Source organism: Tachyglossus aculeatus, chromosome 16 (genome assembly GCF_015852505.1).
Source record: "Tachyglossus aculeatus isolate mTacAcu1 chromosome 16, mTacAcu1.pri, whole genome shotgun sequence".
Lineage (NCBI taxonomy): Eukaryota > Metazoa > Chordata > Mammalia > Monotremata > Tachyglossidae > Tachyglossus > Tachyglossus aculeatus.
In genome coordinates this window covers 23,195,447-23,214,606 of record NC_052081.1, presented here as the reverse complement: position 1 = coordinate 23,214,606, position 19,160 = coordinate 23,195,447, and the positions used below count along the sequence as shown (strand labels likewise).

At 43.5% G+C, this 19,160-nt stretch overlaps 1 protein-coding gene across 3 annotated transcripts in view; it reads left to right on the top strand.

The window, feature by feature from the left end:
* TACC2 (transforming acidic coiled-coil containing protein 2) overlaps window positions 1-19,160 on the top strand; it is a 316,371-nt gene that overhangs the window by 22,547 nt on the left and 274,664 nt on the right. For all 3 annotated transcript variants that reach the window (XM_038757663.1, XM_038757664.1, XM_038757662.1), the window contains exon 2: window positions 5,958-6,040. In XM_038757663.1, coding sequence (XP_038613591.1) covers window positions 6,008-6,040 — 33 coding nt within the window. In that variant the 5' untranslated portion in view covers window positions 5,958-6,007. The remainder of the gene's footprint in view (window positions 1-5,957; window positions 6,041-19,160) is intronic.

Here is a 19,160-nt window from a genome sequence, read left to right as displayed (position 1 = left end):
TGTTTTCTACCTTGTTCTGCTCCTGCCATCCCAGGCACCTCATATTGTCCCTGTCATTCCCCTGCCTCTGCTCAGGTCCAGAGGCAGCATGGGGCACAGGAGAGTAGGCATCGTTGGGCATCCTTGGCCCAGAAGTTGGGGCAGAGCAGGAACCGAATGAGAAACACAGAAAAACCCAGATCTGCAGGAAGAGTAGCAGCTCCTGCAAAGCCACCAGGATTTCCTTTTATTCATTTTGAACCTACCACTTTCCAGTTCCAGGCAGTGGGTGACTCTCATCCTCACACTGTGAGACTTGATGGACAACAATTCCAGGCTTGTCCTGTCCTCATCCCTACATGTTCTTACAGTTTCAATCCTGTCCTCATACAGTCTTCATCTTTCCAGGCAAAAGCATTCTAACCTTCTCAGTCTCTCCTCAAAGCTCAGCCATTGACCTTGTTATTTTGGTGGACCTCCTCAATCAAGCAATCAATCAGTGGTGTTTATTGAGAGCTTACTGTGGGCAAAGCACTGTGTGTAGCTCTTGGGAGAGTACAATACAACAAAATTGGAAGGCATGATCTCAGCCCACTATAATGCCCTTCTTAAATTACAGTGCCGAGAGCAGCAGGCCATATTCCAGGTATGGGAATGGCATGGTTTGACACACTCTACCTTTACTTGCTTTCTGCTGCCCTTCCAAATGCTGCCTGTAAACAAATCTCACCTTAACACTCTCTAGGTCAGCTCACATGGGATTCTCCCTACTCAGAGACAATATCTTGCATTGAGAAAGAGGAGTCTAGACTGTCAGGAGTCTGTGCTCTTGGAATCCATGCAAGTGTAAGAGAAACCTACAAATTATGTTCCAGTGATTATGTTTCATTTACAGTGTCCACTTATAAATCAGTCGTTTTTATTGAGCTCTTACTATGCACAGAGCACTGTACTAAGAGCTTGGGAGAGCCCAATACAACAAAATTAGCAGTCACATTCGCTGCCCACAGCAAGTTTACAGTCAGGATGGGGAGACAGACATTAATATGAATAACTTGGTATCAAATGTCAAGACAAGGTCCTGAACAATGAAGTTCTGGAATGTCCTCAGTCTCCTAGTGTCAAAGCTATGCTCGCTGTAATGCAGCAACGCTAGGTGGAACGTGCGAGGAGAAGGAGGGACAGCAGGATACTCGAACAGGTACTCAACAAAAACTTCATGTGGAAAGAGAGACCAAATGCTGCAAACATTAATATGACCACACAGCAAAGGGCAGCCTTCTTGTGTGTACCATATGGCTGGAATTGTGGTTTCTCAGCCACACACACACGCACAAGTCATCTTGGGAAGCAGCATGGCCTAATGGGAAGAGCACAGGCTTGGGAGTCAGTGGTCATGGGTTCTAATCCCAGCTCTGCCACTTGTCTGCTGTGTAACCTCAGGCAAATCACTTCATTTCTCTGTGTCTCAGTTACATAAAATGGGGATAAAGGGTGTGAGCCACATGTGGAACAGGGACTATAGTCCAACTTGATTACCTTGTATCTACCCCAGGGCTTAGAACAGTGCTTGACACCTAGTAAGTGCTTATTAATAATAATAATAATGGTATTTGTTAAGCGCTTACTATGTGCCAAGCACTGTTCCAAGTGCTGGAATAATGATGGTATTTGTTAACCACTTACTGTGTGCCAAGCACCGTTCTAAGCACTGAAATAGATAGAAGGCAATCAGGTTGTCCCACAAGGGGCTCACAGTCTTAATCCCCATTTTCCAGATGAGGTAACTGAGGCACAGAGAAGTTAAGTGACTTGCCCAAAGTCACACAGCAGACAAATGGCAGAGCTGGGATTAGAACCCATAACCTCTGACTCCCAAGCCTGTGCTCTTTCCACTAAGCCACGCTGTTAACAAGTACCATCATTATTATTATTACTACCTACACTATCAGCACAGCTTCTTTGAATACAAAGGACAGCTAAACATACACACACTCACAAGTATCCACACAAATTATGTTCTAAGGGGGAAAACAAATATATATGTAATGCAAAGCAGAGAAGAGTTTTCATGGTGGAAGACAGTAGACTATAAGCTCCTTGTGGGAAAGGATTATATCTACCAACTCTGTTGGATTGTACTTTACCAAGCACCTAGTAGTGCACTGTACTCAGTAAGCATTCAATAAATTCCACTGAATTATTGATTAGGAAAAGAGAGATAATCAAGCCAATTCTTAGAAATAAAAACAAGAGGAGCCATGCCACAGATCCTTAGTTGGAAGCTGCAGAGAGTGTTTGTTTTCTCTACCCATAGCTTCTCACCATGAACACTTTCCTGGGCATTGGCCATGGTGCCCCAGAGTAAGTAGCTGCTTTTCAGCCTTTGACTTTATTACAAAAGTGGTTTTGTCTTAATAATGGCTGCCAGTGTTTTCGGCAAGGACACTTCACTTGTGAGTTCCCTTTTGGAACTGAAGCCAGGCATTAGCAATAGCAATCACTGCTGACATCATCATCGCATTTCAGACTGTTCATAATCTGTCCCGATCTCGTTTACCAGTCTGGGCTGTAAACATTGCAGTTGCTTTTCCCTCTCTTTCCAAAAATAAAAATCAGCCTGTTTACTGCTCTAGTGTCAGAAAGACAAAGGAGAGATTAATTTTATTCCAAAATTTTCCAGTGTGGAACCTAACCCACCTACATTGCTAAGGTGTTTCCCTTGGAATGTCTTTATTAAAATGACTGGCACTATTGCAATAATTGCTTCTGAAATGCTCATTCCATATAAATCTGCAACGCTTGTTTATGCAGATTGATTCCTCTCTTAGGGTGAGGTATAGCTGGTTCTTGTCTGTGCTGAGGGTGGAGACAACTGGTTTGTCTGCCAAACTGGTTAAACTTCAATTTCACACAATTCTGAAAGGAGGCAGAGGAAGAAGCACACAGAGTAAGATATATAGCTGGAAATCCACAGGTCTGGTTTTGGAGAGCGAGCTGGACTTCAAAAGCAAAAAAGCTTGGTCCCACGATGTAAGTAGAAACAAAGTTCTATTTACCTTTATTACTGTAGAGGGAAGAGGGAATCTTAGTTTGATGCCAGCAAGAAGCTTTCAAATTAGAATCTGATCTTTAGTTAAGATTTGTCAAATCCTGCAGCTAGTCTTTCTTGACTATTGATCTCTTGAAAAGCATTTTTCAGGTGCAGTGGGTTCTTTTTTAGTATCATCCTTCATTACATTTAATTTGTGAGCATATGCCATTCACATGTGCAAATAACTTGAAGGGAGTTGTGAAAGTGCAATCTTTTGGACCTCGAGTTGTATTTTGAAGAGAAGAAATACTTAGGCCCCTCATCCCCTCATCAACCGTCAATGAATCGTAATTACTGAGGGCTTACTCTGTGCAGATCGCTGTATTAATCACTTGGGAGAGTATAACAGAGTTGGTAGACACATTCCCCTACCTACAATAATCTTACAGTCTAGAGGGGGAGACAGATATTCATTTAAATAAGTAAATTACGGATGTGTACATAAGTCTCGTGGGGCTGAGGAAGGGGTGAATAAAGTGTACAGATCCAAGTACCAGGGTGACACAGAAGGACTGCACACTTCACTCCACTAACACCAACCTACTCTCTGTGCCTTATCCTAATCTCTCTCTCCCTGTGACATCCTACTCATGACCTCCGTCTGGCCTGGAACTCTGTCCCCATTCGTATTCAACAGACCACCACCCTCCCCATCTTCCAACCCCTCCTAAAATCATATCTCCTCCAGGAAGCCTACCCGACTAACATCTCATCTCCCAACTTTTTGTTCCCTCCCTCCTGCATCACCTCAGCCCTTGAGTACATATCCCCTTAGCATTTAGGTACTCACCCCACTCCCACCCACAGGACTTATGTACATATCCTTATGCTTCGCTGCGTCCCTTACCTGTAACTGATTTTAATATCTGTGTCCTCTACTAGATTATAAGCTCTATGCTGGCAGGAATCATATCTACTTACTCTACTATACTGAATCACTTGCTTAGTACAGCACCAAGCATACAGTGAGTGATTGATTTTTGCTTTCCGATTCCAGTAATTTATTTTAGTGTCTGCTTCCCCTGCTAGACTGAGGCAGGGTTCAGTTCTAGCAAGTCTGTTGTATTGTACTCTCCCAAGCATTTAGTGCAGTTCTCTGTGCATAGTAAGTGCTAAATAAATACCACAGGTCCTCCAACTATCAACATCATCATCAGTCATCAACAATAGTGAGTGCTTTCTGTGTGTAGAGCACTGTACTGAGTGCTTGGGAGAGTACAGTACGACAGATATGATAGACATGTTCCCTGCCCACAGTGAGCTTACAGTTTAGAGAGGAGTTTATGGTCTAGAGGGAGCTTACTGTCTAGAGCTACTCAGAATGGCTCAGAATTTGGACTGTAATAATATTTTTGTGTATTTTTCTGACCCACAAAAAGCTTTTACAGTGAAAATGATGCAACAGCAAGTAACTGTGAAATTTCACTCGCTTGTTCCCTTTTATGAGAAAACAAACAGATGAAGACAGACATAAGTGAAAGTGCAAGATTGAATAAATGTAATGTGATTTATTATACATTTTTACAGCTGGTGGGGGGGGCTGGAAGTGGTCTTTCCGACTTTATTTGAAAGAAAGAAAAAAACACAAATAAAAATTGCCACAAAGAACAACAAAAAAGTTATTTATTTTTAATGGTATTTATTAAGTTATTACTATGTGCCAGGCACTGTACTAAACACTGGGGTAGATACAAGGTAATCAGATTGGTACAGTCCCTGCCTCACATAGGGCTTACAGCCTTAATCCCTATTTTACACATGAAGTAACTGAAATAAAGAGAAGTTATGTGACTTGTCACTCAGCTGACTACTGACAGAGCCAGGATTATTTTTCTTATATTTGACTCAGAGCCAGGATTATTTTTCTTATATTTGACTCTCTCTCTCTCTCTCTCTCTCCCTCCCTCTCTCTCTCTCTCTCTCTCTCTCTCTCTCTCTCATTATCTGTTTTATCTTTCTTGTCTCTTTCCTTATTCTGCCCTCTTCTCCCTGATTTTGTTGATTCTGTCCATATGGAGTCCCTTCCTCTAACTCTGATTCCGAAAGGCATTAATAAAGATTGTCCTAGTCTCCAATTTAATTGCTATGTGATATTCAATTTATCCAACAGAGAACCACTCTCCCTGCTTAAAAGCCCTTCTGAAGTCGTATCTCCTCCATGAGGCCTTCCCTGACTAACCCCTCCTTTCCCTTCCCCCTTCCCCCTCCCTTCTGTCACCTATGCATTTGGATCTGTACCCACTTAGCAATTTGACACTCATCCCATCCCTATCTGTAATTTATTTTAATGTCTATCTCTTCCACTAGATTATAAACTCCTTAAGGGGAGGGATAATGTCTACCAACTCTATTGCATTGTACTTTCCCAATGTACAATGCTCTGCATCAAATACCTAATAGATTCCAGTGATTGTTTGAAGCAGTCGGACTTAGCTAAAAGAGCACAGATCTGGGATTCAGAGGACATAGGTTCTAATCCCAACTCTGCCACTTGTCTGCTGTGTGACCATGGTGAAATCACTTAACTTCTCTGTGCCTCAGTTTCTTCATTTGTAAAATTGGGAATTAATACCTGCTCTCATTTCTATTTAAATTGTGAGCCCTTTTGGGGACCAGGACAATTATTATTGATTCAGTAACAGTGTCTAAAACCCAACTCCCTGTCTTCCCTCCTAAAGCCACTTACTTTCCTTAAATTCCCATTTTTGTCAACGTCACCCTTCACCCTGTCACAAAAGTCTCCCATCTTAGGGTTATCATTGATGCTTCACTCTCTTTTAACATTCCATTTTAACATGGAAGGAAAATTTGAAGAGATGAGAGAAGATAAAGTATCTAATTTCCGTTGCTTATAGTGATTTTTTGATCCATTTTTTTCTTCCAGTTGCCCCTCTTCATTTCATTATCAAGTGAAACTAGGTCTCTTCTATCATTATGGGCAATGAAAACAGCACCACCCGAAACCAGGTAAGTGCCATCAAATCGTTTTCCTTTCTTTATCCTTTTCTGCTAATCAGGTGAGCTTTCATTTTCTATGATCAGCTTATTTCTACAGTTCAAATAGGAACTACTAGTGTAAGCTGTCTTTGTCCAGAAATATATTTTGTACACTTCATTTCAATTAAAGGTAATTCATTATTTTCTGGAGCATGGCAACTATTTTTCTTTTTTCAGCCTGAAAATGTAACATAATATGATAACAAAGAGACTTCACATATCCTCCATTAAACTGCATCTATTTGTAATGAAGAGAGACTTTTCCTGACTAAAAGTTATAGTCTTTGGAGGTACTTAATTAAATGGAAATATGCTCATCAGAGTAGTGTTGTTCTCATGAACAGTAGCATTTTGTAGTGAACCCAGGAATTGCTTCAAATTGAAGACTGGATTGGAGCTCTTAATTGGACCATACCCTTGGGATGCCTCATTTTCACTTACAATCCATGGTTTCCAGTTTTAATTCTATAATATTCATTGTCATATTTATTGAGTGCTTACTGTGTGCAGAGCACTGTACTAAGTGCTTGGAAAGTACAATTCAGGAACAAATAGGGACAATCCCTGCCCACAGTGGGCTCATAGTCTAGAAAGGGGGATACAGACAACAAAATAAGTAAACAGGCATCAATAGCATAAATATAAATAAATAAAATTATAAATATATACACAACATTAATATAAATAAATAGAATTATAAATATGAATATATAAACAAGTGCTGTGTACATAGATATATACACATCATTAATATAAATTAATAGAATTATAAATATGTATATAATAGAATTATATATACACACACACACGTGCTGTGTGGCGGGGAGGGGAGTAGAGCAAAGGGAGTGAGCCAAGGCGATGAGGAGGGGAGGGGGCACAGAAGAAAGGGGGGTTTAGTCTGGGAAGACCTCCTGGAGGAGGTGAGCCTTCAGTAGGTCTTTGAAGGGTGTGGGGGGGGAGTGTGATTGTTTGGTGGATTTGAGGAGGGAGGGCATTCCAGGCCAGAGGTAGGATAAGTGTCCTGGCCTCCTGAACAAGGGAGAGATTTTCATTTGACTGGTTCATAGAGGAAGTTTAAGGCAAATTTTAAGAAAGGAATATTACTATTGAGTTTCTCCAATGAAAAAGATGCTTCAAGAACAACTGGTCAGACTTTGAAGGCCTCCTTCCCCTTTATATTAGGGTGAATCAATTGAAATAATAAAGCACAATTTTTTAAAGGGGTCTGACCCTTTCTGAATTTAGATCAGATAAAAATCACCCTGGTTTTATCTGAAGGCTATATATACGACCAGGTGGATGGGACCTTTTGGAGAGAGGAAGTTTAGAAGTCAGAGTAGATGACTTCAGGGTAGAGGGCTATAGAAGTATTTCACATTAATTGGACCAGGGCATGGACCAAAAGAGCTGACAGTCCTCACAGTCCCTAGTTAGTCTCAGCTCACACTCACCGAATGCTCAATATTTTCCATCTGGATTGTCTTTACTTTGGCAGATAGGATTGTGGCATCTTTAGATGCCTAGAGGGAAGTTGGCAGATGGTTGTGGAAAAAAAAAGTAGAGAGGAAATGATATGAACAAGAGAAATCAGGATTCAACTGGAATAGGGAGGAGTTGATTGTCAGGGATGATTAAGAGCCCTCAGACTGTAACAATCTGTCGTCGCTGCATTAGGTCACTGAGGGAAGCAATGATTCAATAGATGTTTTCCAGCGAAGCAGAGCCACTGCCTGCCCTGACTGGTTTTGGTGAAGGCAGGGGAAGATGCTAGAGAATCTTTTTCAGGCCTGTGAGTCTTAGGATGAACTCCTGCTCCTAGTTAGAACTAAATTGTCTCTGGGTAAACAAGCCTTTTTTATTCCATTTGTTGCCTGAAGAGGACAGTGCTTGGTCAGTTCATATATTGCACACGTTAATCATTAAACTACATTTGCTTCTAGTCAGAAGGTGCTGGTCCACCTAACATCATCCTGTTGCCTCCAAACCCGGAAACTCCGCAGGTACTGGAGAATGCAAATGATTTGCATGGTTTTGTGTTGCAGTCTCTTGAGTGACTCTTTGGATTATCTTAGGTGTTTTGTTGGGTAGGGGCATTTGGGGCTTTTCCTAATTCAGGTTGCAGATGGGGAAATGGCTAAAACTGAATCAGAATCTGCCTTCTCCTAAATAGAAAGTTACAGTTTCAATAGTGTTCTTTGTGCAGCAACAAGATGGTGCTTTATGCATATGACACTAGATCCCAGAGGTGATAATATGGTCCCTAGGCCAAAGCATTCACTCAAAGTTTATGCAAATTCCTAATATTTTTCTCCCATTGATTATTTTTTGAAGAAGTGTTGCCACAGTTCCAAAACTTGGCTATGTATAGGTCAAAGATTATAAGTTCCTTAGGGCAGGGTTCATATCTACTTACTCTATTGTACTCTCCCAAGCACTTAATACAGTACTCTGCACACAGTAAATATTCAATAAATACCATTGATTGATTGATTAACATCAGCAGAATAAACAATCAAATGCACAAACAATGAATTCCAAATTAGATATCAATTCTATTTTGCAGAATCAAAGCAACTGAAACAGCACTACTGCAGGATGTGAAACTGGGAATTATTGGCATGGATTGCCTGACAAGTTTGCATCCGCTTTGTAAATTTGAAAAACCAAAAACAGAATTGTTTCAGTATCTTGACCACTTCATGGGGGGCGGCAGAGGGCAGGGTAGTGGGATTTTGAAGAGGGAAGGAAGCACTAAATCCAAGCCATTAACCGCATACACAAAATCACTATCCAGACTTAGCTTATTCACAAGTTCCAAAGTGCGGCATTTTAGATTCTGTCCACACTATGTAGGTGACATGCTCTGCTCTCATGAACTTTCATTACAGCTGCTCTCTCTGCACGTAATCACACCTGGAAAGGCGGGTGGTGTGCCCTGACTTCTATGTTGTACAACTACCTAGGCAAACTGTCGCCGGGTTTCCGATTCGGTGGCTCCCTGGGGAGCCTGTTGCTTTTTGTGGCTCTTGCCCCTTCCCCCTCCCAACTGGGTGAAAGCAGCCAGTCTGTCTCTGATAACTAGGAAGAGGCCAAGAGGCCAGAGGGGGAATGCTATGGTGGTATCACAAAGTCGTGGCATCAGGACGTGACGTGCTCTCTATGTCGGGCCGAGCTTGGCCCTATAGCTCCAACCCAAGTTGGCTTTTCTGCTGGGAAGTGGCCCTGCCCTGGGGCTGAGGATGCAGGACTGCCAATATGGAAATCTGGCCTGCCTGTGGCAGGGCCAAGGCAGAAACCCTGGCCTATCTCTCCCTGCCCCTTTTCTCCCAAACCCAGGTGGTAGACCAAACAATAGTAATATGTTGCTTTCATTGCTGCTGCTGTTGGGGCTGCTGTTTTCCCAGCTGTTTCTCACTTCAGGACTCCTTCAAGTAGTCCTCCAACCCTACCTGCTTGCAATTGCTCCGCAACAACAGTTCACACCGCCACCCAGACCTGTCCTATCCAAGACATCACACTTCTATCAACCTGATCCCAAGCCAGTAGACGGGCTGGGTTCTGGGACCTTGCTGTTGGTATGATCCTGTTTTGACATTTATCATGGCTCAGGGGTGATGCTCATGCAAAGTTTTCAAAAATCCACATAGGGCATGGGGGACAGCCTTCCAAGCAGCAGTGAAAAAGGTGTGGAGAAGATGGTCACATTTATGCTATGCTTCTCTGTCATTCTCTCCACAGATGGGTTGGACTTCTTGATTCAGTTTCCTATTTCTTTGGTTAGGGAATTGGTGGATGGGAAGCTCCTGGGTATTGACTGTCAGATGAATATCTGTATAGATATTCAAGAATACCTCGTTGAATGTAGGGTTTCCATAAGCACATGATGTTGACTATCAGCCAAATAGGCTGAATGCTGAATTCTCCTCCATGGCTTCGTTATTCACACATTTCCAGGTGATATATTGAAATCCCTAGATCTCAAAGATTTGAGGCCTGTGGTCTTTGAGTGGGACCAGTTTAATGGTGACCCAACCTTTAGACCCCTAAAGCGTTTCATGTTTAGATTGAAGTTGTATATATACCCATTCAAATGCTGCCAAATTAAAATAAAGAATTAATATCAAGAACTTGCCTACATTCAGAAAGAAATCATCTTTGGACTGCCGTTACACTCAGACTCCTGAGTTTTCAAGCCAGTTAAACCGTACCTTCCTTCCTGCAACCCTGAAAGGACATGAAGAAGCTATGTTCAGAGAAGCAGAGTGGCCTAGTTGAAAGAGCTTGGGACTGGAAGTCAGAAGACCTGGGTTCTAATTCCAGATCCTCTGCTTCCCTGTCATATGGCCTTGGGCAAGTTACTCAACTTGACTTTGTGTCAGTTTTCTCATCTGTAAAATGGAGGTTCACTGCCTGTTGTCCCTCCTACTTAGATTGATAGGGGGACAAGGGGACTGTGTCTAACCTGATTAACTTGTATCTACCCCATCACTTAGAACAGTCCTTGACACATAGTAAACTCTTGAAAAATATACTACTACTACTACTACTACTACTACTACTACTACTACTATTACTACTACTACTACTACTACTAATAATAATAATAGCAACAACAATTCATTGCTGCAGAGGAAATACTCAAAAGACCTATCTTCAAGCAGTGTGAGTAGCTGACACTGGAGTTCAATGTGGAAAACATACTCTGTTCCTCAGTCTTAATCTCAACACGGTCTCATAAGAGCATGTAGGAACTAGGACTAGGGCCTTGCATGGGGGCCAGATAATTAATGGTCCCTAAGGTCAACCAGGGTCACTTGGCTTTTGGCAGCATCTCGGCCACCGTAATCAAGGGCGACATATTCAAATATCGGACTGGATCAGATTGAGCCAGGCTGAGCCCTGGATTTCTCACCTGGTCATATCCTGAGGGCTAGAATTGTTAGGGATGCTAACTAAATAACTTTATTCACTTGAGGTTTATTGTGTAAGACAGTGTCCAACCTGATTAACTTGAATCTACCCCAGAACTTAGAACAGTGCTTGACACATAGTAAGTGCACGGTAATAATAATAATAATTAGACATTAAGCTTGTTGTGGTCAAGGAATGTATCTATCAAGTTTGTTGTATTGGACTCTCCCAAGCACTTAGTACAGTATTCTGCACACAGTAAGTGGTCAATAAATACCGTTGATTGATTTATTGATTTGGATAAAATTCAAAGGAAGTTAATATGCTACTTTCATGAACAAAGTTGGTTAGGAGTGGGGACAGGGAAAGAGAAATTCCAGAAGTGTATATATCTAGTATACATAAGTACATACTAAGCACACCAACTACAGTGATTGGACAGTTTTTCCAAGTTTCCTTCTCAAACTTTCCAAGTCCTCTCCCTCATGGCTGAGCTGAGATTTCATTTCTCCTAATAAAAGCTTCTTCTAGGTTTAGGGGGACGTAACTACTTGGATGTCCTGCCAACACCTCAAAATAAACAAGTCCAAAACTGAACTCCTTATCTTCCCACCCAAACCCTGTACTTCCCATCACTGTATACAACACCACTATCCTCCCTACCTCACAAGTCTGTAACCTTGGCGTTGCCCTTGACTCATCTCTCATTCCACCCACGTATTCAATCCATGACTAAATCCTGTCAATCCCCACCTTCACAACATTTTAATCTGCTATCAAGTTCTTCCAGGTCTTTCTTCACAACATGGCTAAAACCTGCCCTTTCTTCTCTATCCCAAAACTATCATGCTGATCCAAGCACTTATCTTACCCTGCGTTGACTAAAGCATCTGCTTCTTTGATGACCTACCAGCTTTCTGTCTCTCCCCACTCCAGTTCTTACTTCACTCTGCTTCACGAATCATTTATCAGCAAAAATGTTCAGTTCATGTCTCTCCACTCCTCAGAACCTCCAATGGCTGCCCGTCCAGCTCTTCACCCTTGGCTTTAAAGCACTCAATCAACTTGCCCTCCAAACCTCACTCACTAATCTACAGACCAGCCCTCACACTCTGCTGCTGTAGCGTCAGTTTACTCACTGTGCCCCGATCTTGTTTATCTCGCCGCTGACCCCTTTTGCAAGTCATCTCCCAGCCTTGATTTCCCTCTCCCTCTGTATATGACAGACCACCACTGTCTCCACCTTCAAAGCATTACTAAGGTCACCTATTCTCCAGGAAGCTTTCCCCGATTAAGCCCTATTTTCCCCGGCTTGCTCTCATTCATTCATTCATTCAATCGTATTTATTGAGAACTTACTGTGTGCAGAGCACTGTACTAAGTGCTTGGGAAGTACAAGTTGGCAAGATATAGAGACGGTCCCTACCCAACAGCAGGCTTTCCCTTCTGCTTCGTCTCTGCACTTGGATCTGTGACCTTTGGATACTTGATATTCTCTCCACCCTCAACTGCACAGCACTTATGTATATAACTTTAAATTCTATATTATATAGAACTTATTTATTCATATTAATGTCTGTCTCCCCTTCTAGACTGTAAGCTTGTTATGGGCATGGAATGTGTCTCCTAATTCTGTTATATTGTACTCTCCCAAGCACTTAGTACAGGGCTCTGCACATAGTAAGCACTTAATAAATATGACTGATTGATTGATCCCTAACAAGGTTTACACCTCTACATCTGAGCTCTCCAGTCAGTCAGTCAATCAGTTATATTTATTGAGCATTTACTATATGCAGAGCACTATCCTAAGCATTTGGAAGGGTACAGTACAATAGAATTGGTAGACATTATCCCTGCCCTCAAGGAGCTTACAGTTTACTGGGGAAAGCAGACATTATAAAGAATTACAGATACAGGAAGCATTAGAGTGTAAAGATATCAGAGTGTAAAGTTTTGTACATAAGTGCACAGAGAAACAGTGTGGCTAAATGGAAAGGGCATGGGCTTGGGAGTCAGAGGTCATGGGTTCTAATCCCAGCTCTGCCACTTGTCAGCTGCGTGACTTTGGGCAAATCACTTAACATCTCTGAGCCTCAGTTACCTGATCTGTAAAAGGGGGATTAAAACTGTGAGCCCCATGTGGGACAACCTGATCACCTTGTAAACCCCCCCCACCAACACTCAGAACAGTGCTTCATACATAGTAAGTGCTTAACAAATACCATCATTATTATTATTATTATTAAGTGCTTTGGGACTGAGGAAAGGTGAATATCAAAGTGCTTAAGGAGAACAGTTGTAAGTTCTTAGGTGATACAGAAGGGAGGATGAATAGGGTGGAGAGAAGAGAGGTTAATCAGGGAAGGCTTCTTGGAGGAGGTATGAATTTAGTAGGGCTTCAAAGATGGAGATTGTTGTGATCTGTCAAACATAAATGGGAAGGGAGTTCCAAGCCATAAGGAATAAGTGAGCAAGCGGTCGATGGGGAGACAAAATTGAGGCACAGTGACTAGGTTGGCGTTAGATGGATCAGCATGGCCTCATGAATAGAATACGGGTCTAGGAGTCAGAGGAGCTGGATTCTAATCCTGGCTCCAACACTTGTCAGCTCTGTGACCTTGGGTAAGTCATGTCACTTCTCTGTGCCTCAGTTTGCTCATTTGTAAAGTGGGGATTAAGACTTGAGCCCCATGTTGGGGGTGAACACTGTCCATGTCCCACATGAGGCTCACAGTCTCAATCCTGATTAACTTGTATCTACTCTAGCACTCAGTACAGTGCCTGGCACATAGTAAGCCCTTAAAAAAGAGGAGTATAGAGTGAAGTACTTAGCAAATGTGGATCTCCCACAAAGCTCATCAAGGTTCTGAGACTACTTCATGGTGGCCAAGCTGACCAGATCAGAGCCGAGCATGCCCTGTCTGATCCACTTTTCCATGGATATGGAATGGGAAAGGTCCTGTTGGATTAATTCTATGAAGCCATGCTGGAAGAGGCAACAAGAAATCTAGATATAGGCATTAGAATATGCTTCCTCAAATCTGGGAAGTGCATCCAACTCAACGGTCTTTGAGCATCAACCCAAAATTCTAGAAATAGTCATTCAAGAATGGATAAATTCACCCAAGAGGCACACCCTGAAAAAGATGAGCCAATGATAGTAAACCACTTCAGGGAATCAGCCAGTTGTTGTGGGCTGATAAGAAGTCTAAAGAAAACTGAAGTAATGTATCAGCCTGCACAAGGGAAATCCTACAGATTTATATTTACAATGCAGGACTAAAAGCTTTCATAGAATTCTGCTCTCTGGGAAACCAAATCAAAAACAGAAATGGGAAACAAATTAAAAAGGCTGGCACATCCTTCGAAAGACTTAATGGATGGGGGTGGCAACTCAGTTTCACGCTGCAGAGCAACTAAAGGTCTACAGAGCTGTAGGGATATCCAACCTTCTCCACGGATATGAGATCTGGACCACGCACAAATGCCACAATTGATTCCTGGAGCAATTCCATCAGCATCATATGTGGTCTGCATTAAAAGGCAAATGGGAAGACAGGTTCACAGCCGATTTAGTTCTAGTCTGAAGTTAGCCTCCTAGCTTTGAAGCTATGCTCACCTCTGACAGTAGCTCTGGGTGAGACACTTGAAATAGACAGTTTGATATAGTCCTGTAGACTGTAAGCTCCTTGTGGTCAAGGAATATGTCTACCAACTCTGTTGTATTGTACTCTCCCAAGTGCTTAGTACAGTGCTTGATAAATACCATTGATTGATTGATTGACACCAAGGAACTGCTGTATGATTAGTTGAAAATAGGAAACCAAAAGCCAGAAGGGTAGAGGAAAATTTTGAGGATGTCAGACAACAAAGCCTTAGAGAATGCTGCATCCCAGCTGAAAACTGGAATACTAATGCCATAGACAGACCAGCATGGCACACTGCTGTCAAGGAAGACTTGGCTTTTGTTTGAGCAGAAACTTGTAAGGACCGAAGGTCAAGAAGGCCAAAGAGAAAACAGTGCCAAGTCCTGCGAGCATCAACCATGACAGGACTACAGCTGCTTGGTAGCCATAATGTGGCAACATTTATGTGACCATTGATAAATGTCACTATCAGTGGCCTCCTCTGTTAGTACAAAAGGCAACTAAATGTACTACAAAGTCATGTCACTGCAAGCCTCCATTTTCCCTCTTCCCTCTCTGGGGTGCTGTGGGGCTAAGACGAGCTAAACGACTTGAAAACATTTTGAGAAAACAAGGACACTTTAAAAATTCAGGATCATATTTTTTTCTCCTGGCCTCTATGCCTTCTGTTTATGCTTGAGCTGCCGAACGCTGCTGGCGAAAGTCTAAACACCATGCCAACCTCGTTCACTTTAAGTTTATCCTTTCCTGCCTTAACTCAGCCCTCTCCTCTGCCAGACAAAACTATTTCTCCTCCCTTATTGACACCCATGCCCATCATCCCCGTCAGCTCTTCCGTACATTCAACTCCCTTCTCAGGCCCTCGGTTCCTCCCCCTCCTCCTTCCCTCACCCACAACGATCTGGCCTCCTACTTCATTAATAAAATTAAATCCATCAGGTCCGACCTCCCCAAAGTCACTCCCCGCCTTCTCCAACCCCCCGGCTCTCAACACTCTCTGCTACTCTCCCATCCTTCCCAGCAGTATCCTCAGAGGAGCTCTCCTCACTCCTCTCAAGTGCTACTCCAGCCACCTGTCCTTCGACACTGTGGACCACCCCCTTCTCCTCAACACGCTATCCAATCTTGGCTTCACAGACTCCATCCTCTCCTGGTTCTCCTCTTATCTCTCTGGTTGTTCATTCTCAGTCTCTTTTGCAGGCTCCTCCTCCCCCTCCCATCCCCTTACCGTGGGGGTTCCCCAAGGTTCAGTTCTTGGTCCCCTTCTGTTCTCGATCTACACTCAATCTACACTTGGTGACCTCAATCGCTCCCACGGCTTCAACTGTCATCTCTACGCTGATGACACCCAAATCTACATCTCTGCCCCTGCTCTCTCCCCCTCCCCCCTAGGCTCGCATCTCCTCCTTCCTTCAGGACATCTCCATCTGGATGTCTGCCCGCCACCTAAAACTCAACATGTCCAAGACTGAACTCCTTGTCTTCCCTCCCAAACCCTGCCCTCTCCCTGACTTTCCCATCTCTGTTGACTGGCACTACCATCCTTCCCAGTCTCAGCAAGCCCACAACCTTGGTGTCATCCTCGACTCTGCTCTCTTCGTTCACCCCTCACATCCAAGCCGTCACCAAAACCTGCCAGTCTCAGCTCCGCAACATTGCCAAGATCCTGCCCTCTTCCTCTCCATCCAAACCGCTACCCTGCTCATTCAAGCTCTCATCCTATCCCGTCTGGACTACTGCATCAGCCTCCTCTCTGATCTCCCATCCTCGTGTCTCTCCCCACTTCAATCCATACTTCACTGCTGCTGCCCGGATTGTCTTTGTCCAGAAACGCTCTGGGCATGTTACTCCCCTCCTCAAAAATCTCCAGTGGCTACCAAGTCAACCTACGCGCATCAGGCGGAAACTCCTCACCCTCAGGCTTCAAGGCTCTCCATCACCTCGCCCCCTCCTACCTCACCTCCCTTCTCTCCTTCTACAGTCCAGCCCTGCACCCTCCAGCTCCTCTGCTGCTAATCTCCTCACCATGCCTCGTTCTCAGCCTGTCCCGCCAGTCGACCCCCTGGCCCACGTCACTCCCCTGGCCTGGAATGTCCTCCCTCCCCCCATCCGCCAAGCTAGCTCTCTTCCTCCCTTCAAGGCCCTACTGAGAGCTCACCTCCTCCAGGAGGCCTTCCCAGACTGAGCCCCCTCCTTCCTCTCCCCTCGCCTCTCTCTCCATTCCCCCATCTTACCTCTTTCCCTTCCCCACAGCACCTGTATATCTGTATATATGTTTGTACATATTTATTACTTTATTTATTTATTTATTTATTTTACTTGTACATATCTATTCTACTTATTTTATTTTGTTAATATGCTTGGTTTTGTTCTCTGTCTCCCCCTTCTAGATTGTGAGCCCACTGTTGGGTAGGGACTGTCTCTATATGTTGCCAACTTGTACTTCCCAAGCGCTTAGAACAGTGCTGGGCACACAGTAAGCGCTCAATAAATACGATTGATTGATTGATCGATTGATTCTGTTTCTTCCATTCTGCTTACATTCAGGAAAACTGGTTATTTTCCTTAAATACTGATTGTTACCAAGGAGGACATCACACCAGAATCATGTCTCATGACAGGTCCTTTTAAGAAAGCATTCCACTGGCCCCACCTGCCAGGGAGCCCCATCCCTGACTTGAACCTGTGCAGTCATGACTTGTGCCTTCCATATCCCGAGAAACACCCAAACTCCCAAATGCCTCCCAAACGTCTTGACTAAGTTTCCAGTTCATCACAGAGCCCTGTGTGATGAACAGGTTCTCTTTCTTTGGATGATGGTATTTGGAAGCCCTTTTTCACAGCAAATCCTTTTTAGCTGAGTTAACAGTATTGGCTCCACCTTCTTTAGAAGATGGTAGAGAGGAGCACTTGTGTTGAGAGGTCCTTGCTTGATTGACGGTATATGGGAAGCCTCGAGAGGAAGTTTCTTTTGTTGGTGATGAGAAGAGTTACCGGGAATGAGCAGGTCCTTACCTGACCAAACTGTCTGTCCTGAGCTAATGCAGGTTCACTGGCCATCTTTGCTGCTCTTACATAATTCTGCAGCTGATACACTGTGTGCCCACTGGACCATTGGACCACTGCTGGAAGCAGCATGGAAAGAACACCAGCCCGGGAATCAGAAGACATGGATTCTAATCCCAGTTCCACCATGTGCCTGCTGTGTGACCTCGGGCAAGCTACTTCTCTGTGTCTCAGTTGTCTCATCTGAAAATATGAATGAAGACTGTGAGCCCATGAGGGACATGGACAGTGTCCAACCTGATTAGCTTGCCTCTACTCCAAAGCTTAGTACAGTGCCTGGCACATAGTAAAGGTTTAAAAAATACTTTAAAACAAATCCACTCAGAGCACTGCTTTACCAACACTCAATCCCAGCTTACATTGACCTCCAGATTTTTATATTTAGCTGACCTCCTTTCCTATTATACTGCATTTCATATCCTCAGCTCTGCCTCTGCTTAACCACCCCACTCTCACAATCAACTCTGGACTCCCTGCCATCACTCCCAGGAGCACACCTCCTCTTCTTCTCTACCAAACCATGCCTCACCTTCCTTCGGTCAAACAATCAATTCATCAGGGCTGTTTATTGAGCGCTTACTTTGTGCAGTGTACCATACTAAGTAAATGCCATACATACAAGTATCATACATAGTAAGTGCTTAACAATTACCATAATTATTATATTAAGTGCTTGGGAGAGTACAGTACAACAGAGTTGGCAGAAATGATATCTGCCCACATGGAACTTATGGTCTAGAGGGGGAGACGGACATTAAAATAAATTGCAGATGGGAGAAATGGGAGGGTATAAGGACATTTATGCAATTCTGTAGAGCAGGGTGTGGGGTGAATATCAAGCACTTAAGTAGTACTAAAATCTCACTCCCGGCCTTTTCCTGCTTAACCCTCTACTGCCTTGGGTACTCCACATTCCACAGCTCCTTCAACACTTGTCCAAAACTTACATACAGAATACTCTTGTTTGGGTCCAGTTTCTTCTGGTCTCCCCATATCAGACTAAACTGTTTCGAAGGCAGGGCCCTTGTCCTGTGTTTAGTATTTTTCCTGCATTTCCATGAAGCAGCCAAAAGAATGAACTGCCACCAACCTCCACCCCTTGGCTTTCCAGCCTTGGCCTCAGTGTGGCCTGGGGGTTGGGAGAGGAGAGGGGAAAGAGTAGAGGGGGGATAACCTGGAAGTCCCAGTGAAGGTAGGGATAAGAAGCTTAGTATTCCTGTCTCACACCCCATTCCCACAGCTTTGATTCACCACCCTGAGAATTGGGCCTGGAAAGATGCCAGTCAGAGGTAATAGTGAGTCAAGGTGGCCTACTCTTTTTAGAAATAAGGAGGTTAATTTTCCACCACTATTTCTCCTCTTGAGGAATGTGCTTAATTTTGTTATATCAGTGTATACTAGTGCATGATACATTATATACACTAGACTGTAGACTGTAAGTTTTAGACTGTAAGCTTATTGAG